At 49.0% G+C, this 18,170-nt stretch overlaps 1 protein-coding gene across 1 annotated transcript in view; it reads right to left on the reverse strand.

The window, feature by feature from the left end:
• trim62.1 (tripartite motif containing 62, tandem duplicate 1) overlaps positions 1-18,170 on the reverse strand; it is a 61,119-nt gene that overhangs the window by 22,471 nt on the left and 20,478 nt on the right. The window contains exon 3 of the mRNA XM_012838575.3: positions 4,641-4,736. Within this exon, the coding sequence (XP_012694029.1) occupies positions 4,641-4,736 (96 nt within the window). The remainder of the gene's footprint in view (positions 1-4,640; positions 4,737-18,170) is intronic.

Below are 18,170 nucleotides of genomic sequence, written 5' to 3' on the forward strand. Positions count from 1 at the left end.
AAGTTTCAGGTGTTGCTGTAGCGAAGGGAGAGCGTGGTCACCCCACCCGGACTCGAACCCGGGTCTACAGGGTGCCGAACATGCACTCCGACCGCAACGGCAAACAGCCAAGCTCGATGGTATGGCAGTCAGAGCACATACTCATGTGTAGTGACGATCACATCATCACACTGCCCTCACCTTCGGGAAGCGCACCCTTGCACTTCACGCACAGACATTCCTCACACATCCACCAACCGTACTTCTGCACTAAGAGTTGAGCAACTGACTCCACGAAGGCAGACTGACCACCATGACAGCTGGAGATCTTAAATCATTGTTAAACAAGAAAGAAATATGCATGTATGATATTGTGTACGCCTTTTAAAGGACTGAGTATGACAGGCATGTCCTCCCTGCCTGTCTTTGTAGTTGAGGTTGAACGAGTGTCCTCACACGCAGACAGGCAGAAACAAACAGCTGTGTTTTGGATCCCAAAGAAATCTCAGCCCACCCTGACGGAGACAGGCTGACTAGCCAAGCCAGGCAGTCAGCATCAAAATGATGTTTATTCATTAGGCGGAGCACGCAGTGAATTGTTTGTTACTTAGTGCACAGGGGCTTCGCCAAACCACAGAACACTGTGTACACTGGAACACAAACAAGGAAAACAAAAACAACGGAAAATCTTCTGAGAGTAGGTAAACCAATTTACTCAGGAAATGAATAAATGAAATAAATACAAGGGTCTCGTTAGCATTCCAGGCGAGCAGTGGTGGGAAAAATCGATGCGGCTGAAACGGTCTACTGTGAGGAGGAGGAGGAGGAGGAGGAGGTGGTGGTGAGTGAGGCATGTGGACAGAGCTAATGAGAAGGGCTTTGGCTGATAAGACCACTACGATAGGCCCCATCAACTGCACGAGAGGCAGGGGAGGAGAGGCAGCCGCCAGGGAGATTGGAAGAACTTATGCCTGCCTAACACCCAAAACCATCTTCTAAAACAGGGAGATTGGAAGAACTTATGCCTGCCGAACACCCAAAACCAATGTGATTGGTCTAGAATTTATCAGCACCTTGAAACTCTGTGTGTCCGCGACTTCTGAAACTACATTACAGTATTTTATGTAATTTAAAAAACACTTGTTTATTGACTGCACCCATGTAACTGCTTAACAGCAGTTTATTCAACATTACATCATCACTCTCCCAAGACTGCCTTTAATGGGTGCTTCAGGCTATGCAGCTAACGGTGTTACCTGGTTGCTATGGTTGCCTATCTAAGGAAAGTTTTAAATAACCTTAAATTGTTTAAATGGCAGAGTCTCATTTGCATAAAATGATGGCTAGTTATCTAGCTGAAGTTAGTATCCTCATTACCATAGGAAAAGGTAACGATAGAAACACTCAGGGTGCCTGTGCAGATTTGAACACAAGTTCATATTTACATGACTTCATATTAACACACGCTAGCAACTGCCAACTGTAAAGATGGTTCCCTAAGCTTGAGATAGCTAGGATAGTTCATAGGTAGGAATACACACAACCACTTCTTTATCTGAAGTGAAAGTGCTAAAGGACTAGATTTAGATTGGACTAGACAAGATGTTAAATTGCAACCTGCCTTGATGTTAAATTGCAACTTATTTCTGATTCTTCTGGCCTCCTGATGGTGGTATAAGGTTATGCGCAATCTGTTTCGAGCACTGCCACTGCTTAGCGTCCCGTTCATTTGGTCTCAGGTGTGTGATGGACCAACGACTGCAGTCAAGTTAGCCTGGTATTAAACATTCACTTGATGTTCACGACGTAGCTGGATCTATAACTGTTATCTCATTAAAGATTAAATTAATTACTTGCACATTATATTAATCTGTTTTGTATTCAATTGTGAAATTGTGAAGAGCTGTAAATGTAAAGTAGATGACCATATAAGTATGGTTGTGAAAGGTCAGATATTTGTAAAATCAGATGACGCATCCAAAATGAGTGATCTTGGATGTCTCCATTGCAAGAACACACAACAACAATAACATATTAAAAACATTAAAGAATATTAAAATATTAAAAGACAAAAATGTTCAGAGAAATGATCTGTCTGATGTCAGATTTTTTCTCTGTCATTACATTGTTTTCGAGTATATGTGGAGTTTAAATTGGGTTTACAGAGAAACAAAAATCGCAAAATCTCTCGCAAATCTTTAGAGACCACCACCACAAGAATCACATCCAGGTCTTTTTGATAGCAAAAAAAATACGAAAATCCTGGAGGGACTGAGAGGCAAGCTCTTCTCTTCTCCTTCAGCACGCGCCTTATATGGCCAAGTCTACACACTAAACCCAGGTGCTGTCTGTGAAACAGGTCTCCATTTAACAACACTGTCTACACCTCTGTCTGCACAACATCCTAATCCCTCTCTCTCCGTGTCATTCTTTAGTGACCTGGGCTGTATGAGCCAGCCAGCTATGGTGTAATTCGTCATACTACGACCTTGTGCCACTGTGGGGGTCACAATGGGGTCACATTGTCTATGCTGTCAGTCTTCCATCACATTCACTGCAACTGTTCTGAATTCTAATCAGTCGCGTGCTGCTCAGAATCGAAAATGCAGCCGACCTCCATTTTGTGTGGATAACAAGCCACTCCAGTCAGGAACTCAATTGGGTCATCATGGGCGTTTCCTGGTGCTGTTTTTCATTGCCAGTCTGCACATCCTCCATATGGATTCAGGTGGGTGTCAGGGGCATGGCATTATGCATGAGCTCTGTTTTAAATTATAATGGAGAGGGTTGGCTGCATACCGCTTCTACCAGCTTGTTGATTGATCCGCCAGAAATCTGAGACTGATCACTTCTAAACTGAAGATTTCACTACCATAACGCATGCAGAAAACTGAGCCAAGAGATGGTCTAGTAGCACCAGTCAATGAATGTACGATGATGGGTATTGTCAATAAAAATGAGGGCATTGGTCATAGAGTAGGTTTGGTTGGTAGTGGGTGATTTAGGAAGAGGCCAGGAGAACACATACATACCAAACTAAACACTGAACTGAAGAAACTGGTGATGAAAACAATTAATGCTAGGCCCTGAAAGATGAACAAACTAAGACCACTGAAATAAATGTTACATTAAAACACAGGAGAAATAATGAGTGCGAGTGTGTGTGTGTGTGTGTGTGTGTGTGTGTGAGAGAGTGTGTGTGTGTAAGTGTGTGTGTGTGTGTGAGAGTGTGTGTGTGTAAGTGTGTGTGTGAGAGAGAGCGTGCATGCGTTCGCATGCGTGAGAGACTGGGGCCGTGTGTGCGCAGTACAGGGGGCCACTGGCCAGTGTGGTGTTTGTGAGGGCAAACTGCCGGCGGGAGAAAGAAGCCCAAGATGACAAACAGAAAGGACTCTGAACACACTCCCCTGTCAGAAGGCCCGGCCTACCCTATAACTCAGAGACGCTAAGGAGCGTTAAAGGGAGTCAAGACAATGAGGGAGGGGAGGGAGGCACGAGCTGAAGAGAAAGAGAGGAGAAAGAAAGAGAGAAGGACAGAAAGACAGTGGAGGGAACAGGGGAGGAGGAGAAGGATGAAAAGAAAGAGAAAGGGGGGAGAGGGAGATGGAGAGCAAGGGGAGGGGTAGGGGGATGAGATATTGACTTGAGCGTCTCTGCGCTGATTAAAACAAGGCGTCAAGATTAAAGCCCTGCTCGATAAACCAATTTGCTTGTCGGAATTTTCACCATCAATCGCACCCAAACAGAGGGAGAGAGAGAGAGAGAGAGAGAGAGAGAGAGAACGAGCGGGAGAGAGAGAGTGTGAGTCGGTCCTGCTGTGAAGGAGAGTGGCTGCTGGTTGACCGCTCAGTGCAACTCCTCACCTGTCTCCTGTCCTGCCAGGGCCCTGCTCTGGTCACTGATTCCTATTGCCCTGCCTAAGCAGACGTGGCCTCATTGCTAATTGGCTGAGAGGCAGCAGAGACCCAGGGAAAGCTGGGAGATTATCTGGGATGGGCTGGCTTCCTGGTGAGGTTTGGGATAGGGTGAACATGGTGTAGTTCCTGAGTTTGAGAGCAGGAGGGGGGGGGGGGGTTGCTGCTTGTTTGCAGGTGACAGGAGGGGCAGGGGGTGGTCCTGTTGATGGGTGGAGGTAGAGTCGGAGACAGGTGAAGGTGGAGTGCGGTGTGCACCGATATCCTGGTCTTGGTGGAGGTGGGTGAATGAAATGTGCAGCTACAGAGGAGGTTGAAGGGCAGTGTAAAGGTTGTCTTAGTGGGGTTGTGTGTGTGTGTGTGTGTGTGTGTGGGTGTGTGTATGTGTGTGTGTGTGTGTGGTGTGTGTGTGTGTGTGTGTGTGCGTGTGTGTGGAGGTTGGGGTGGTGGCAGAGATGAAGAGAGGTGTTGTGTGTTACCTTGGTCTCTGTGCGCCGTCTTTGCAGGAGCTAGGGGAGTTCTGATCTGCATGGAGGTTGTGTAGGGGGGTACAGGTGAATGTGTGTTGGTGTGCCTGTTGAGTTTGGGGTGAAGTACAGGTGAATGTGTGATGGTGGAGCGGTGTGGTGTGGTGTGGTGTGGTGTGCGTAAGCGTGCTGCTGTGCGGTGTGGCGCGGTGCGGTGTGGTGCGAAGCGGTGCGATGCGGTGTGGAGTGGTGCGGCGTGGAGCGGTGCGGTGTCTGTTACCTTGGTCTCTGTGAGCTGTCTCTGCAGCAGCTGCAGCGCCTCCGTGTGCCCTTTCTCGCTGTCCTGCAGCGTTGCCAGCTGTTCCTTCATCTCCCTCTGAAAGAGAGAAACACACACATTTACACTCAACACCATCGTCACAATACACACATTTACGCTCCACATCATCGTCACAATACACACATTTACAATTCTCTTCTCCCTCAGCAAGAAAGCTCACACATTACTCAGCATTTACAGTTTGCACGTCTCATCTAACACAGAAACCTTTAGCTCAGTAACCTTAAGAAACATGTACTGAATATTTGAACTGCTGAGACGTTATTCACACGCGCACACACACTTTTTGGCCTTTCGTTTCAGAGTGGAGACTTGTGAAAATTCAACCCCCGCGTGGACAGGCCAAAACGGACCTTTCTGAAAACGATGACAAGGCCCCAACTTCCGTGATGGCTGAGCTTTGCCCTCCACCACATTCTCAGTGGCCATGAATAGAAATTCGTGATCACAACACATCATGATTGTCAGCCAATTTGTTCCATTTCTAGGAGGGGAATGTAATCTATTGGAAACATCAGTGGCCAACGCCTTTTCTGGGTTTGACTGATATAAAGTGACGTAAATGTTAGCAACCTCAAGCAGGGTGGGTTCACTTCACTTCACTGGGGAAATTCTGTCTGCCCAGACCATGTTTTGCTGCTGTTGAAAAATATTTATAGGATTTATCTCATCTCGTAGAGTCATTGCTTGGAGAATAATCTTCTTTAGTTGTTGAGCTAAAACTTGAAGTATAGATAATACAATTACTTTGATTTTTAAACAACCAAGCCAGCAACACTTGTTTTTGTTTCTGTGTGGATGTGGATGAACTGTCGACAAGTCATGTGGACGATGATGATCAGATCAGGAGAATGCTGAGGCAAGACTGGGCAAAAGAAAACCACCAACATAAGATGGGAGAGAGAGAGAGAGAGAGAGAGAGAGAGATGGAGGGGGAGGAAAAGCAAGAGAGGTGTGAGCAGGAGAAAGAGAGACAATAGGAGAGAGAGGTAGAGGAAGAAAGAGGTAGAAAGGGATTGACAAAAAACAGAGAGAAAGAGAGGGAATGGAAGAACAGACAGAGTGAGTGGAATGGAAAGAAGGCAAGAGAGAAAGGTGGTGAGGCTATATTCATAGAAAGAGGGAAGAGAGAAATAATAAATAAATAAATAAATAAATAAGTGCGCTGATGAACTCAGGTCTCTGGAGACGGCCCTGTCTCTGAAACTGGGCCTCCTCAGCACCACGGCAGCAGCCACTGGCAGAATCAGGACAGGGGCTACCCAATAACACCACACGCACGTACGCACGCACGCACGCACGCACGCACGCACGCACGCACGCACTGACTAGCTTGCACACACACACAAACGCTCCCTGATAGACACACACACTCTTTTGACAAATTCAGGACAAGAGGGGGGCTACTTCTCCACTGAACATCCCCCCCCCCCCCCCCCCCCCCCCCACACACACACACACACACTCTCCCCAGTACAAGGCCTACAGCAGAATCAGGACAACCCGCCCATCCCACCATGTTTACAAGACAGCGCCTTCATCCTCTCTCTCTCCCTCATCCCCTGACACTCGGCAGTCTAACATCCCCCCCAGCCTGCTCCGAGCAGCTTCAGCTCAGCCAAGGGGAACACACAGACCGACCGAGCGCATCAAATGACTGAGTGATGATGATGATGATGATGATGCCCGGACGGCAGGGACGGAAACAACTGCGACTCTCCTCAACTCCTCATGGTGCCCCCATCACACACTGCGGTTGGAGACACGCAAGGGCAAAGTTATTCAGTGCCTGAATAAACCTCTTCCGATGAATTTCTCGTCTCTGCAAAAAAATAACTCATTGGGTCACACTCTGATGACTTGTAAATACAACGGTGGACATCATTTGCCCAAGGCTACTGCCAACCACACCCAACAGAGGGGAAATGTAGCCCATCTTGTGTTAGTAATGGACTTTTGACAATGTTGGAAATGTCATTTGCCAAACCCATCGTCTGTGATGCCTCTCATACCACACCACACCTAAGACAACATTCTGTGTCTCTTAGTCAGTCATAGTCTTAGTTATTCATACAAACATCCCTTCAATCATGCCTCTTCCTCTGAAATGGACACATTCCCAGATCTGCAGTGGATCTGCCAAGTCTGTGCAAGATTAGGACTGGATGACTAACAGATTCAGTAAGGCCAGCGGCCTTGCACAGTTGAGAGAACGTGACTTGAAACATGGATTTGAATGCATTTCTCTCTAATAATAATAATAATACATTTTATTTCACAGCGCCTTTCATGTCACTCAAGGACGCTTTACAATTTAAAACAGGAGCAAACAAATAACAAAACAATTAAAATTAAAAGTGCAAGTAAAAACTTCATGGCAACTACAGTGAGAATGCAATCCTGAAAAGGTGGGTTTTGAGAGAGGATTTGAACTGAGGGAAGGAGTCAATGTTTCGGATGTCAGGTGGGAGTGAGTTCCAGAGTTTGGGAGCAGAGCGGCTGAAAGCTCTGCTCCCCATGGTGGTAAGCCGGGCAGAGGGGACAGTTAGGTGGATGGAAGAGGAGGATCTGAGGGAGCGGGTGGAGGTGGCAGTGTGAAGGAGGTCAGACAGGTAAGGAGGGGCAAGGTTGTGGATGGCTTTAAAAGTATGAAGAAGAATTTTAAAGTTGATACGGAAGTGAATTGGAAGCCAGTGGAGTTGCTGTAGGATGGGGGTGATGTGGTGGAAAGAGGGGGTGAGGGAGATGATACGGGCAGCTGAGTTCTGGACCAGTTGGAGCTTATGGAGGGATTTCTGGGGGAGACCAAAGAGGAGAGAATTACAGTAGTCGATACGGGAGGTGACAAGGCTATGTACAAGAATAGAGGTGGTGTGGGGGGTGAGGGAGGGACGGAGGCGATTTATGTTACGGAGATGGAAGTAGGCGGTGCGGGTGGAGATGTTGATATGAGATTTGAAGGAGAGTGAGCCGTCGACGATGACACCCAGACTCTTTACCTGGGGGGAGGGGGAAACTATGGAGCTGTCAATTGAGAGGGAAAAACTGTCAACTTTGAGTAGAGTGGATTTAGTACCGACTAAAAGGATTTCGGTTTTATCACTGTTAAGTTTGAGGAAGTTTGAGGTGAACCAGGTATGAAGTGCAGAAAGGCAATCTGTCAAGGATGAGGGAGGAAGAATGGAGTTGGGCTTGGTGGAGAGGTAGAGCTGGGTGTCATCCGCGTAGCAATGAAAAAGAATATTGAATTTACGGAAAATAAGGCCAAGGGGAAGGAGGTAAGTAATGAAAAGGAGGGGACCCAGGACAGAGCCCTGGGGGACACCAGAGGAGACAGGGGACGGTTGGGAACGGAAGGATTTGAGTTGGATGAACTGAGTGCAGTCTGAGAGATAGGAGTGGAACCAGTCAAGGGGGATGCCAGTGATGCCGATGGAGGATAATCTGTTGAGGAGGATGGTGTGGGAGATTGTGTCGAAGGCCGCACTCAGGTCAAGGAGGATGAGGATGGATAGTAAACCGGAATCAGCTGCAATAAGGATGTCGTTGGTGATTTTCAGAAGGGCCGTTTCAGTGCTATGGCGGGGACGGAAACCAGATTGGAACTGTTCATATAAACTGTTTATACTCTCTCTGTGCCTCACGCTGGTCCAAGGTGATGAGGCGCCCAAAGGGGGATCGAGGTTTCTGTGAACCTTAAGAGGAAACTCATCCGGAGTGATGATTCCCTAACGGTCGAGTCTGTTGGGTATCGAGAGGTCAACCTCTCAACAAGATCTATCCATAAACATGTACATCTATAGAGAAACCGAGGGACACACACACACACACACACACACACACACACACACAAAAAAAACACACAGGCCCAGGCGCTCACACACACTTACATTCACACATCCACGTGTACTCACACAGACACACACAGACACACACACACACACACGGTATACAAACACACACTTCTTCAACAACACACACGGAATAACACAAAAGCACACACACACACACAGGCAACGGAACATTCACACACCAACACACATTTTGCAACTCCTTCCACCAAGGACGAGGAGCAGAAAAAACCCCTCTCCCCATTACTCACTGGGAGCGTGGCTATACATTTTAATGATAAGAGAGCAGCGGGATCAAGCGCTTTAATTTGTCCCTGAGCGAGCTGATGCTGATGCTGCGGCTGCTGCTGCTGCTGCTGTTGCCCCGACCCCTCCTCCTCCTGCTGCTGCTGCTGCTGATGATGCTGCTGCTGCTGCTGCTACTGCTTTAGACCCTTACTGATTGGCTCAGACTGGATGGAAACAAGGGGAGGAGAAGAGAGAAGAGGGGGATGAAGAGAGGAGGGCAGATAGAGAAGGGCAGATAGAGGAGGCCAGATAGAGGAGGGCAGATAGAGAAGGGCTATGAAGAGGGACAGAAAGCGAGAGCGGGAGAAAGAGAAGGAGGAGAGTGGCTAAAGAGAACAGGAGCAAGATCGAGAGAGAAAAAGCAGAGAAAAAGAAAAAAGCAGAGAGACCAAGCCAGACACAGCAAGACGACCTGTGAGAGGCCACACACACACACACACACACAGCAAGATGACCCGTGAGAGGCCACAGACACACAAAGTTGGGCGAGCAGCACACTCCTGCTGGCCGCATGAAAAGCCTATACTGGTCTCTGCCGTGTCCTCTTCCATGTCCATGTATCGTCCACACACACACACGCGCACACACACACACAGCTTGAGATCTGGGTATGATCTTAGCAGTTGCTTCAAAAGACACGCACACACACACACACACGCACACATCAGCTAGCAGCAGGCGTTTCTCTAGGCTAACAGTTATTAGATCGTTATACAGCATTCATTTTTAATGAGCCTTTCATCTAGCCTGACCTTTTCCCCCCACCAACACTTCATATAATCTCCTGATATTTCCAAATGGAATAGAGGGAGAACGGACAAGGGAGGGAGAGAGAGAGAGAGAGAGAGAAAGAGTGTGAGTGAGAGGGAGAGAAAGGGAGGGAGTGAGTGGGAGATAGAGAGAGAGAGGGAGAGAAAGGGAGGGAGTGAGTGGGAGATAGAGAGAGGGAGAGAAAGAGAGAGAGGGAGAGAGAGGGAGTGAGGGAGAGAGAGGGACTGAGAGAGACAAAGAGAGTGTGAGAGAGAGAGAGGGAGAGGGAGAGAGAGCACTTGACGTGAGTGAGAGGGAGATAGAGAGAGGGAGAGAAAGAGAGGGAGTGAGTGGGAGATAGAGAGAGGGAGAGAGAGAGAGAGGGAGTGAGAGGGAGTGAGAGAGACAAAGAGAGTGTGAGAAAGAGAGAGGAGAGAGAGAGAGAGAGAGAGAGAGAGAGAGAGAGAGAGAGAGCACTTGACATGAGATACTCACTAATGCAGCATGATGATGCAGAGTGCAGAGACACAACAAACATCCCACAACTACTGTACACACACACACACACACACACTCTCGAGATGAGACAACACAGTCTGACAAGCATTTACATGCTCAAACATGCACAAGGACTGTTAACACACATCCACACAAACACCATGTCAAGTCTCGAGTTCACGAGTCCAATCACCATGTCGAGTCCATGCTCAGACAAGTAGAAAAAAACACACACATAGGACAGCTGAAACACACACTCAGACACACACAACTCTTCTTTGAAGATTGACAGGTGCTTAACCACAACCCCCAAATTCCACTTTAGATACACAATCTCTCTCTCTCTCACACACACACACACACACACACACACACACACACACACAGTCCTTTTGGGCACTTGTCCATCCTACAGACTGGCGCTGTCTGACATGACATTTCCCCGGGGACTGTGAGCAGACGAAGGGAAGGAAGGTCACAGACAGACGCTCCTGAATCTGAAACTCATTTCAACACACTGCCAGTCCACAACATCATCGCTCCTGGGTACCAGTCGGAGAGAGAAAGAAGAAAGAAAGAGAGAGAGCGAGAGAGAGCGCGAGAGAGAGACAGAGACATAGATGGAGGGGGGGAGAGAAGAGGGAGGGGGATTCTGACAGATAGACAGACACAGAAAAAGAAAAAGAAAGACAGACTAAAAGATTGAACAACAAGGAAAGTATTAGCCAAAGGCAGGGAAAGAGTGAGGACAGCAATATGGAGAGGGCAAACAAGAGGACTGTGAAGAAGTTCCAACTTATTTCCTCAGCAGGCATGGGCTGTTATGATGGCCCCTGTGAAGGTGTGAATGTGGTGTGCTGGAGCTCGTTAGACTGAGCAGCTTGCGTCAAAGCCCCTAACTACCACCACTGATGAGGCACAGCCCCGTAACTACTGGTGTGAGTGAGTCAACGCAGTCACGACCAAACACAGCTTATATCTTTAAACATCATCAGTCTTCGTTTTACACACACACACACACACTTGCTCCAAGCACTCACATTCTTTAATGTCTCTTCTTTCCTTACCCCCCCCCCCCAAACAGTGAGTCAACACTCTGAGTAAGCATGACGTAAGAAACCTCGGAGGCTGAAACACCATCAAGTTGCCTAATTTCACAGAGGAGAGAAAGGCAGGGGGGGTCACAATTCATTCCCCAATAAACTACCACATGGCTGCACAAACACCACATAAATCCACCAGCCTCAGAGAGGTGCTCTTTTCCGCCAAGGACACTATCATACACACTAGCATAACCTTGTCTGGACTGGTGTCGTAAGTCTGTCAAATGGTGGATTGGATTTTTGGGTGACGGATGAGGAGACGTAGAGAAGGTGAGAAGGGTTGGGGTGGGGTGGGGTGAAGGGTGGTTGCTGCTAGGGGGGGCGGGGGGGGGGGGGACAGAATGGACGTCATCTCTACGGAAGACCCTGCGGCATCTCAATCTCTCTATAGAGCCACGAGGTAAATGGACACAGCCAATCTGCCACAGCAAGTCAGGTCATCAGCAACCAGCCATCTATCATCCATCCGTCCAACAATCCATCCATCCAAGTACCCATCTATCCGTCCACTCAGTTAGCCAAAGGTGAAGAAGAAGAAACACAGGGACACAACACAGACTTTGAAGCGCAAGAGAGGCAGCACAGGCGATGACTCACTCCACTTTCAAAATCCATCTGGCAGAGGCACGTCTGAACATCATTGAGGCAATTTTTTCAGTTGTTCAGTTCACAACGGTGGTTTTATTTCTGGGTTTTTGTTCCCCCTCTCTAATGTGTCGAAGAGCACTGCTAAGGGGCCAAAGAAACATTACAAGAATCATTCACATTACAAGAAATGAGAATGAGAGGCAAAAAAACAAGAAAAGAACAGAAAGTGAAGAAAACTGGTCTGAAACCCAGCCAGGGGCTGACATTTTCAAACGTCTGGATCGGAGATGTTTAGAAATCGGAAAAACAACACGGTGGTGGAATATTAGGTGGTGGAAACGCATCAATAGTGTAAATAAATCATTACACGGGGAGCTTGCACAGCAACAAGGTGGCGGATCGGCATTCACACATCTCCTTTCAAACTCAATGCTCCGCCACCGTCGACACAGACTTCTAAGACGGCACGATTGATCGGTGATAAAGTGCTGGACCCCCGTCCACTTCCCTTCCATTAAAAGTTTGGCCGGTGTTCGAGCCTGGAGGAGCGTTTTAGCTCCTCGGGGGAGATACTCTATCGGCAGTTTGATACTGCGGGAGCGATGAGGGGGTACGGTCCAGCAGTGGCCTACGGCCCTGTCAGCAGATCGCTTCCTGATGAGGTTAGGTCTGCGGAGACAACCGGAGCTGGCTTTGGCCTTCACACCTTCTCTCTCTCTCTCTCTCTCTCTCTCTCTCTCACTCACTCACTCTCTCTCACTCGCGCTCTCGTTCTCTCCTGCTTTCTTTCAGAGTGACCCAACTGCAACCATGCAAAGCCTCCTGGGAAATATGGGTCTGGGCGCTACAACATTGGGGTCGCTGTGTCAGCATGTCAAGTCCGGGCGCTCACACACACTTACATTCACACATCCACGTGTACTCACAGACACAGAGACCCCCACACACACACACACACACACACACACACAGACAGAGACACACACACACACACACACACACACACACACACACACACACACAGACACACCTAAAGGTGCAGAAAATCTGACTGACAGACAGATTAGTGTGTTTGTTTAGAGTCCCACAGCATATCAGTGAGACCAGCGACAAGATAGGACAGGTCCTCGCGAGCGAGCTCGTCTCCACTCTCTTCGCTCCTGCTGTGTTTGTTCTTCAGAGAGGCCAAAAGGTCGAGCGACTCCGGGGTACGCTGGGGCATTGCTCAGTCAGTGTTGGCCGAAGCTCGAGGAATGCAATCCCAAGTAATCGTTCGCTTCCCTTCCAGCTGCAATCTCCACTAGGCCACTCTCTCGTGCTCACAGAGAGCCTTGTGTTAAAGGAGCTCCATTCCACGGCTAATGGCGGATGGGAGGAGGGGGAAAAAAAAGAAAAGAAAATGAAACGAAATTAAACCCTGCTTGTGGATTTCATTACTGGTCTCTGAATGGAGCTCTGCTCCTTTTTAAAGGCAGTTAAAGGCAGCCATTGTGACTTCATCAAAAGCCCCACCCCTGCGGCTATGAAGACGTCACCCCTAAATCGCGCAGGTGTTCGGTTACGACGAAGGAGAGGGAACATTATCCACTTGAAATAATAAAATAACAAAAAAGCAAAGAGAGGAATTTTTTGGTGTTGCGTGACACATAGGCACAATGTTTAGGAATTCCCCATAACCACCTTTTGTTATGGGTCGACAATTACAAGGTAAAGTATGATCTGCCTCCCCCCACCCCACCACTGTAATTCACCATTGTAAAACTGTGAACCTGAGCATATGCCTTCGGTTTCTCATGGACATCCAGGCACTGCGGTGCTTTACTAGCATAGGCGTGTGTGTAGGTGTGTAGGTGTGTGTGTGTGTGTGTGTATATGGTGATTGGGTACAAAAGCCGTGTCAGCAATCAACCAAGCCTTGGTGTGTAGCCAGGGTACACGCCAAGCCGACTACATCTGATGACCTCACACTGCCAACTCTCCCACAGGCATCCAATCGGGCAGGGCGAAGTGAACTCTGGTTCTACCAGTGGAAGTCCACAGGGGGTCGGACTCTTCTATGCCAGGACACACTGTCTGGGCAAATTAATAAATAAGTGAATGAATAAATAAACACTTATGCTGACATCAAGAACGGACGCGCACGCACGCACGCACGCACGCACGCACGCACGCACGCACGCACGCACGCACGCACGCACGCACGCACGCACGCACGCACGCACGCACGCACGCACGCACGTCCCCTGAAGCTTGAACTTGTCCCTTGTGTCTCACACACACAAACACACACACACACACACACACACACACACACACAGATGCACACAGAAGCAGATGGGAAATGGTGTACAAGCTGCAGGAACTGCTGTGGACTGAGGTAGAAAGCAGGAGAGCTTGCAGACAGGTAGAGAGGGAGCAGGACAGTTCGTCTGGGACACACTGAGGGACAGGAGATGGAGCAGGACACCCTGAGGGACAGGAGATGGAGCAGGACAAACAGGAGATGGAGCAGGACACACTGAGGGACAGGAAATGGAGCAGGACACCCTGAGGGACAGGAGATAGAGCAGGACACCCTGAGGGACAGGAGATGGAGCAGGACACACAGGAGATGGAGCAGGACACACAGGAGATGGAGCAGGACACACAGGAGATGGAGCAGGACACACAGGAGATGGAGCAGGACACACTGACTGGGAGGAGACTGGTAGACAGCTACAGCAGCGAGGCTCTGCAACAAGCCTACCGCAGTGCTCCTTTGCCTGTGTGTCTGTGTCCATACAGATAGATGCAAATCAAATCCATTGTGCAAATGTAGCTGTGTGTAAAAGAAAGAGTGTGTGCGAGAGCGGTATGATAGATTATGTGTGTGTGTGTGTGTGTGTGTGTGTGTGTGTGTGTGTGTGTGTGTGTGTGTGTGTGTGTGTGTGTGTGTGTGTCCGAAACAGGAAAACAGCTCCAGTGATCTCCTCAGTGGCGCGTGTGTGTGTGTGTGTGTGTGTGTGTGTGTGATCTCCTCAGTGGCGTGGGTGTGTAGGCTGCAGGCTGCCGGGGCACACAATGCCACTCCGAGGGAAGGCATCCTGACAGAGGTCAGCCCTCTCTGTCCTTCATGAGGACATGACTCATCCTCTCTTTCTCCTGCACTCATCATCTCTCTCTCTCTCTTCATGTCTCTCTCGCTCTCCATCTGTTTGTCCTGTTTTCTTCCTCTTTCTCCGACTGTCTTTACTCCCCTCTATTTCTGTCTCTGGATATCCGTCTCTCTCTCTCTCCCTCTTACTCTCTCGTCATCTCTTTATCTTTTGCTTTCTGTCTGTCCCTTTACCCTTACTTTCCTTCTCCATTTCTTGGTCCCCTCTTCTTTCCTCTGTCCCTGCCTTCTCTATCTGTTTCTCTCTCTCTCTCTCTCTCTGTCCATCTTTCAGGCTGGGTTAAACAGGCCGCTGATGTGACAGAGGAGCTGACAGTGAGAGCTGGAGGCATTGCGGCGTCCCTCGGCTCTATTATTCAGAAGCGATGTGTCCGATCCGCTACCGGCTAAAAATATGCAAACGCACACACACACACACACACACACACACACACTCACACACGAACACGCACAACTCAGTCAGGGGAACAAGAGGTGGAAATGAAACTTTCAAATAGAAAAAGAGAGAGAGCTACAGAAAGAGAGAAAGAGAGGGAGACAGAGAGAGAGAGAGAGACAGAGAGACAGAGAGAGAGAGAGTGTGTGTAGCAGAGAGAAAGAGAGCAATATGAGAAGTGACTTGATGACTGTGTGGAAATAACTGGTGACGAGTACAGAATGATGGAACACTTGCAGAGGAACAGACCAATGTCACCATTTCTGTGTGAGAATGTGTGTGTGTGTGTGTGTGTGTGTGTGTGTGTGTATCTACAGCATGTGCATGCAAGCGTGTGCGTGTATTTGCATGCGTTTGTGTGTTTTGGCGCGTGCGTTTGTGTGTGTGCAAGTGTTCAACTGCTGGCAGTGATTGGTTGTGTGATTGGGAGATTAGAAGTGACTGCTACAGCAGACTCTTGTAAGCTCTCACCCAGCACTCAGGATTATCAGTCTCCTCAAACAGATCAACAGCAGACAACACACACTCAACCCCACTACACACACCACACACACACACACACACACACGTTACAAGGAAAAAAACATATCTCAACACTAGAAATAGCACTCTCTCAGAAGAAGAAATGGCCGGATGAGAGGATACAAGAGAGAAAAGAAAAGCAGAGCGAGAGAGAGAAATAGAGAGATAAGAGAGAAGAGCAGAGGAAGGGGTGGGGGGGGGGGCTGACGAGATGAGGGGTGAAAAACAGGATGCCACACAGAAGAGCATAATAAAACAAACATTCCCGTCTCTTCAATTAGATAAGAAAATGATCGACGCAAACAACGTTCCCACACGCGAGAGGCTTTTCATTTCATGTCTAGCCCCTGGAAGAGACTACATTAGTGGGCTACATCGCTCTGCAGGCCCCGTCCACCCCCTACTGCCGAAGCACAGCCCTGATTGATCTCCGTTTCCCAGAGGAAGGGGTAAATGATTTAAAGAAAAGCAGCAGAGAGTTCTGCGGGCTCTAACCAACTCCACAGGTGAGCTACCACGGAGTTAGCGCTAATGGACACCATAGAAATCAATCGGTATTCATTTATGGACACCATAGAAATCAATCGGTATTCATTTCCACACACACCTGAGGGCAAATACAGATGGAGCGTCTGGGGACTGGATGAAGAGGGGGGGGGGGGGGGCAGTGGAAAAACAACAGGCATGGAGAGGAGGAGAGGAAAGAGAAGGTAATAAGCAGGGGAGAGGAAAGGAGGAGAGGAGAGAGAGAGAGAGAATAGGAGGGGAGGAGAGGTAGAGGAAAGGAGATGAAAGGAAACAATCAGAGGAGAGGAGGGTGGACATAAGGACATAAGGAGAGTAGAGGTGAAGAGACTGATGAGAATAATGAGGGAGAAAATAAGAAGGTGAAAGGAGGAGAGAGATGGAGTGTGTGTGGGGGGGGGAGAGGAGAGGGAGGAAAGGACAGTGGAGAAAACAATGAAAGCACAGAGGAGAGGAGGAGAAGAGAGGAGAGGAGAGGAGGAGAAGAGAAGAGAAGAGAAGAGAGGAGAGGAGAGGAGAGGAGGAGAAGAGATGACATGAGAAGATGCTCAGTTCTGTATGAGAGTATGAGGGTTTACAGCCTCAGAGGATGCGTCAGAAAGATGCTCCCAAGCCAAGGAGGGAATGTAGGACAAGTCATGGACATGATGAATGCTACGAGCCCAGCACAGCAGAGCACCAGCCTGCACCATCCAATTACAGTTCAGAGGCATGCACACACACACACACACACACACACACACACACACACACACACACACACACACACACACACACACACACACACACACACACACACACACACCACACACACACACACACACCACACACACACACACACACACACACACACACACACACACCACACACACACACACACACACACACACACACACACACACACAACACTGAGGAGGAGGGAGAGAGAGAGAGAAGGAAAAAGGAAATAAAGAATGAATAAGAGTGTGTGTGTGTGTGTGTGTGTGTGTGTGTGTGTCTAGAACTGTGTATGTGTCCAGTGCGGGCTGTTAACTCTGCTCCCCAAGGCTCACTGTCGCGTCCTGCTCTGACTAATTAACATGCGGAGCAACATGGCCGACGCGGCGCGCCGGTCTGCAGAGGTCATGTAGTCCTGCCAAACGGCCTGGAGAAGCCAGGGGAGCGCTGGCTCTGCCTCCCAGCCAAGCCCCAGCACCTTGCCTGAGTCTGCGTCCACAGCCAAGCCCCAGCACCTTGCCTGAGCCTGCGTCCAGAGCCAAGCCCCAGCACCTTGCCTGAGCCTGCGTCCACGGCCAGGGCCAGACCTGCAGGGAGCCGGGATGTCTGCCTCTGGCTCTGCCTCTCTAAGCTGACTGCCAGTCGCTGATTTTCAAAGGCGAAATCAGGCGACTGCTGAAGGAGGGCAAAAGGACTGAGCCGTGGCATTTGAGTGGTTAGTTAGGAAGGGAGGGGGAAATGGAGAAAGGGGAGATGGGAGAGGGAGCGGGAGAAAGACAGACAGACAGAGAGAGACAGACAGAAAGAGAGAGAGACAGACAGAAAGAGGGAGAGAGCAGAAGAGAGGATGTGAGGTGTCCTTGCTGATCACCTCTCACCTCACAGCAGAGGCTGCAGAAAGAACAGGCATCCTCAGCAACTTACTGGGAGAGATGAAGAGGGGGAGGGAGAGAGAGAGACAGAGAGAGAAAGAGAGAGCAAATGGGAGAGAGAGAGAGAGCGAGAGAGAGCGAGAGAGACAGAGAGAGAAAGAGAGAA

The sequence above is a fragment of the Clupea harengus genome, chromosome 5 (assembly GCF_900700415.2).
Source record: "Clupea harengus chromosome 5, Ch_v2.0.2, whole genome shotgun sequence".
In the NCBI taxonomy this organism is placed as follows: domain Eukaryota; kingdom Metazoa; phylum Chordata; class Actinopteri; order Clupeiformes; family Clupeidae; genus Clupea; species Clupea harengus.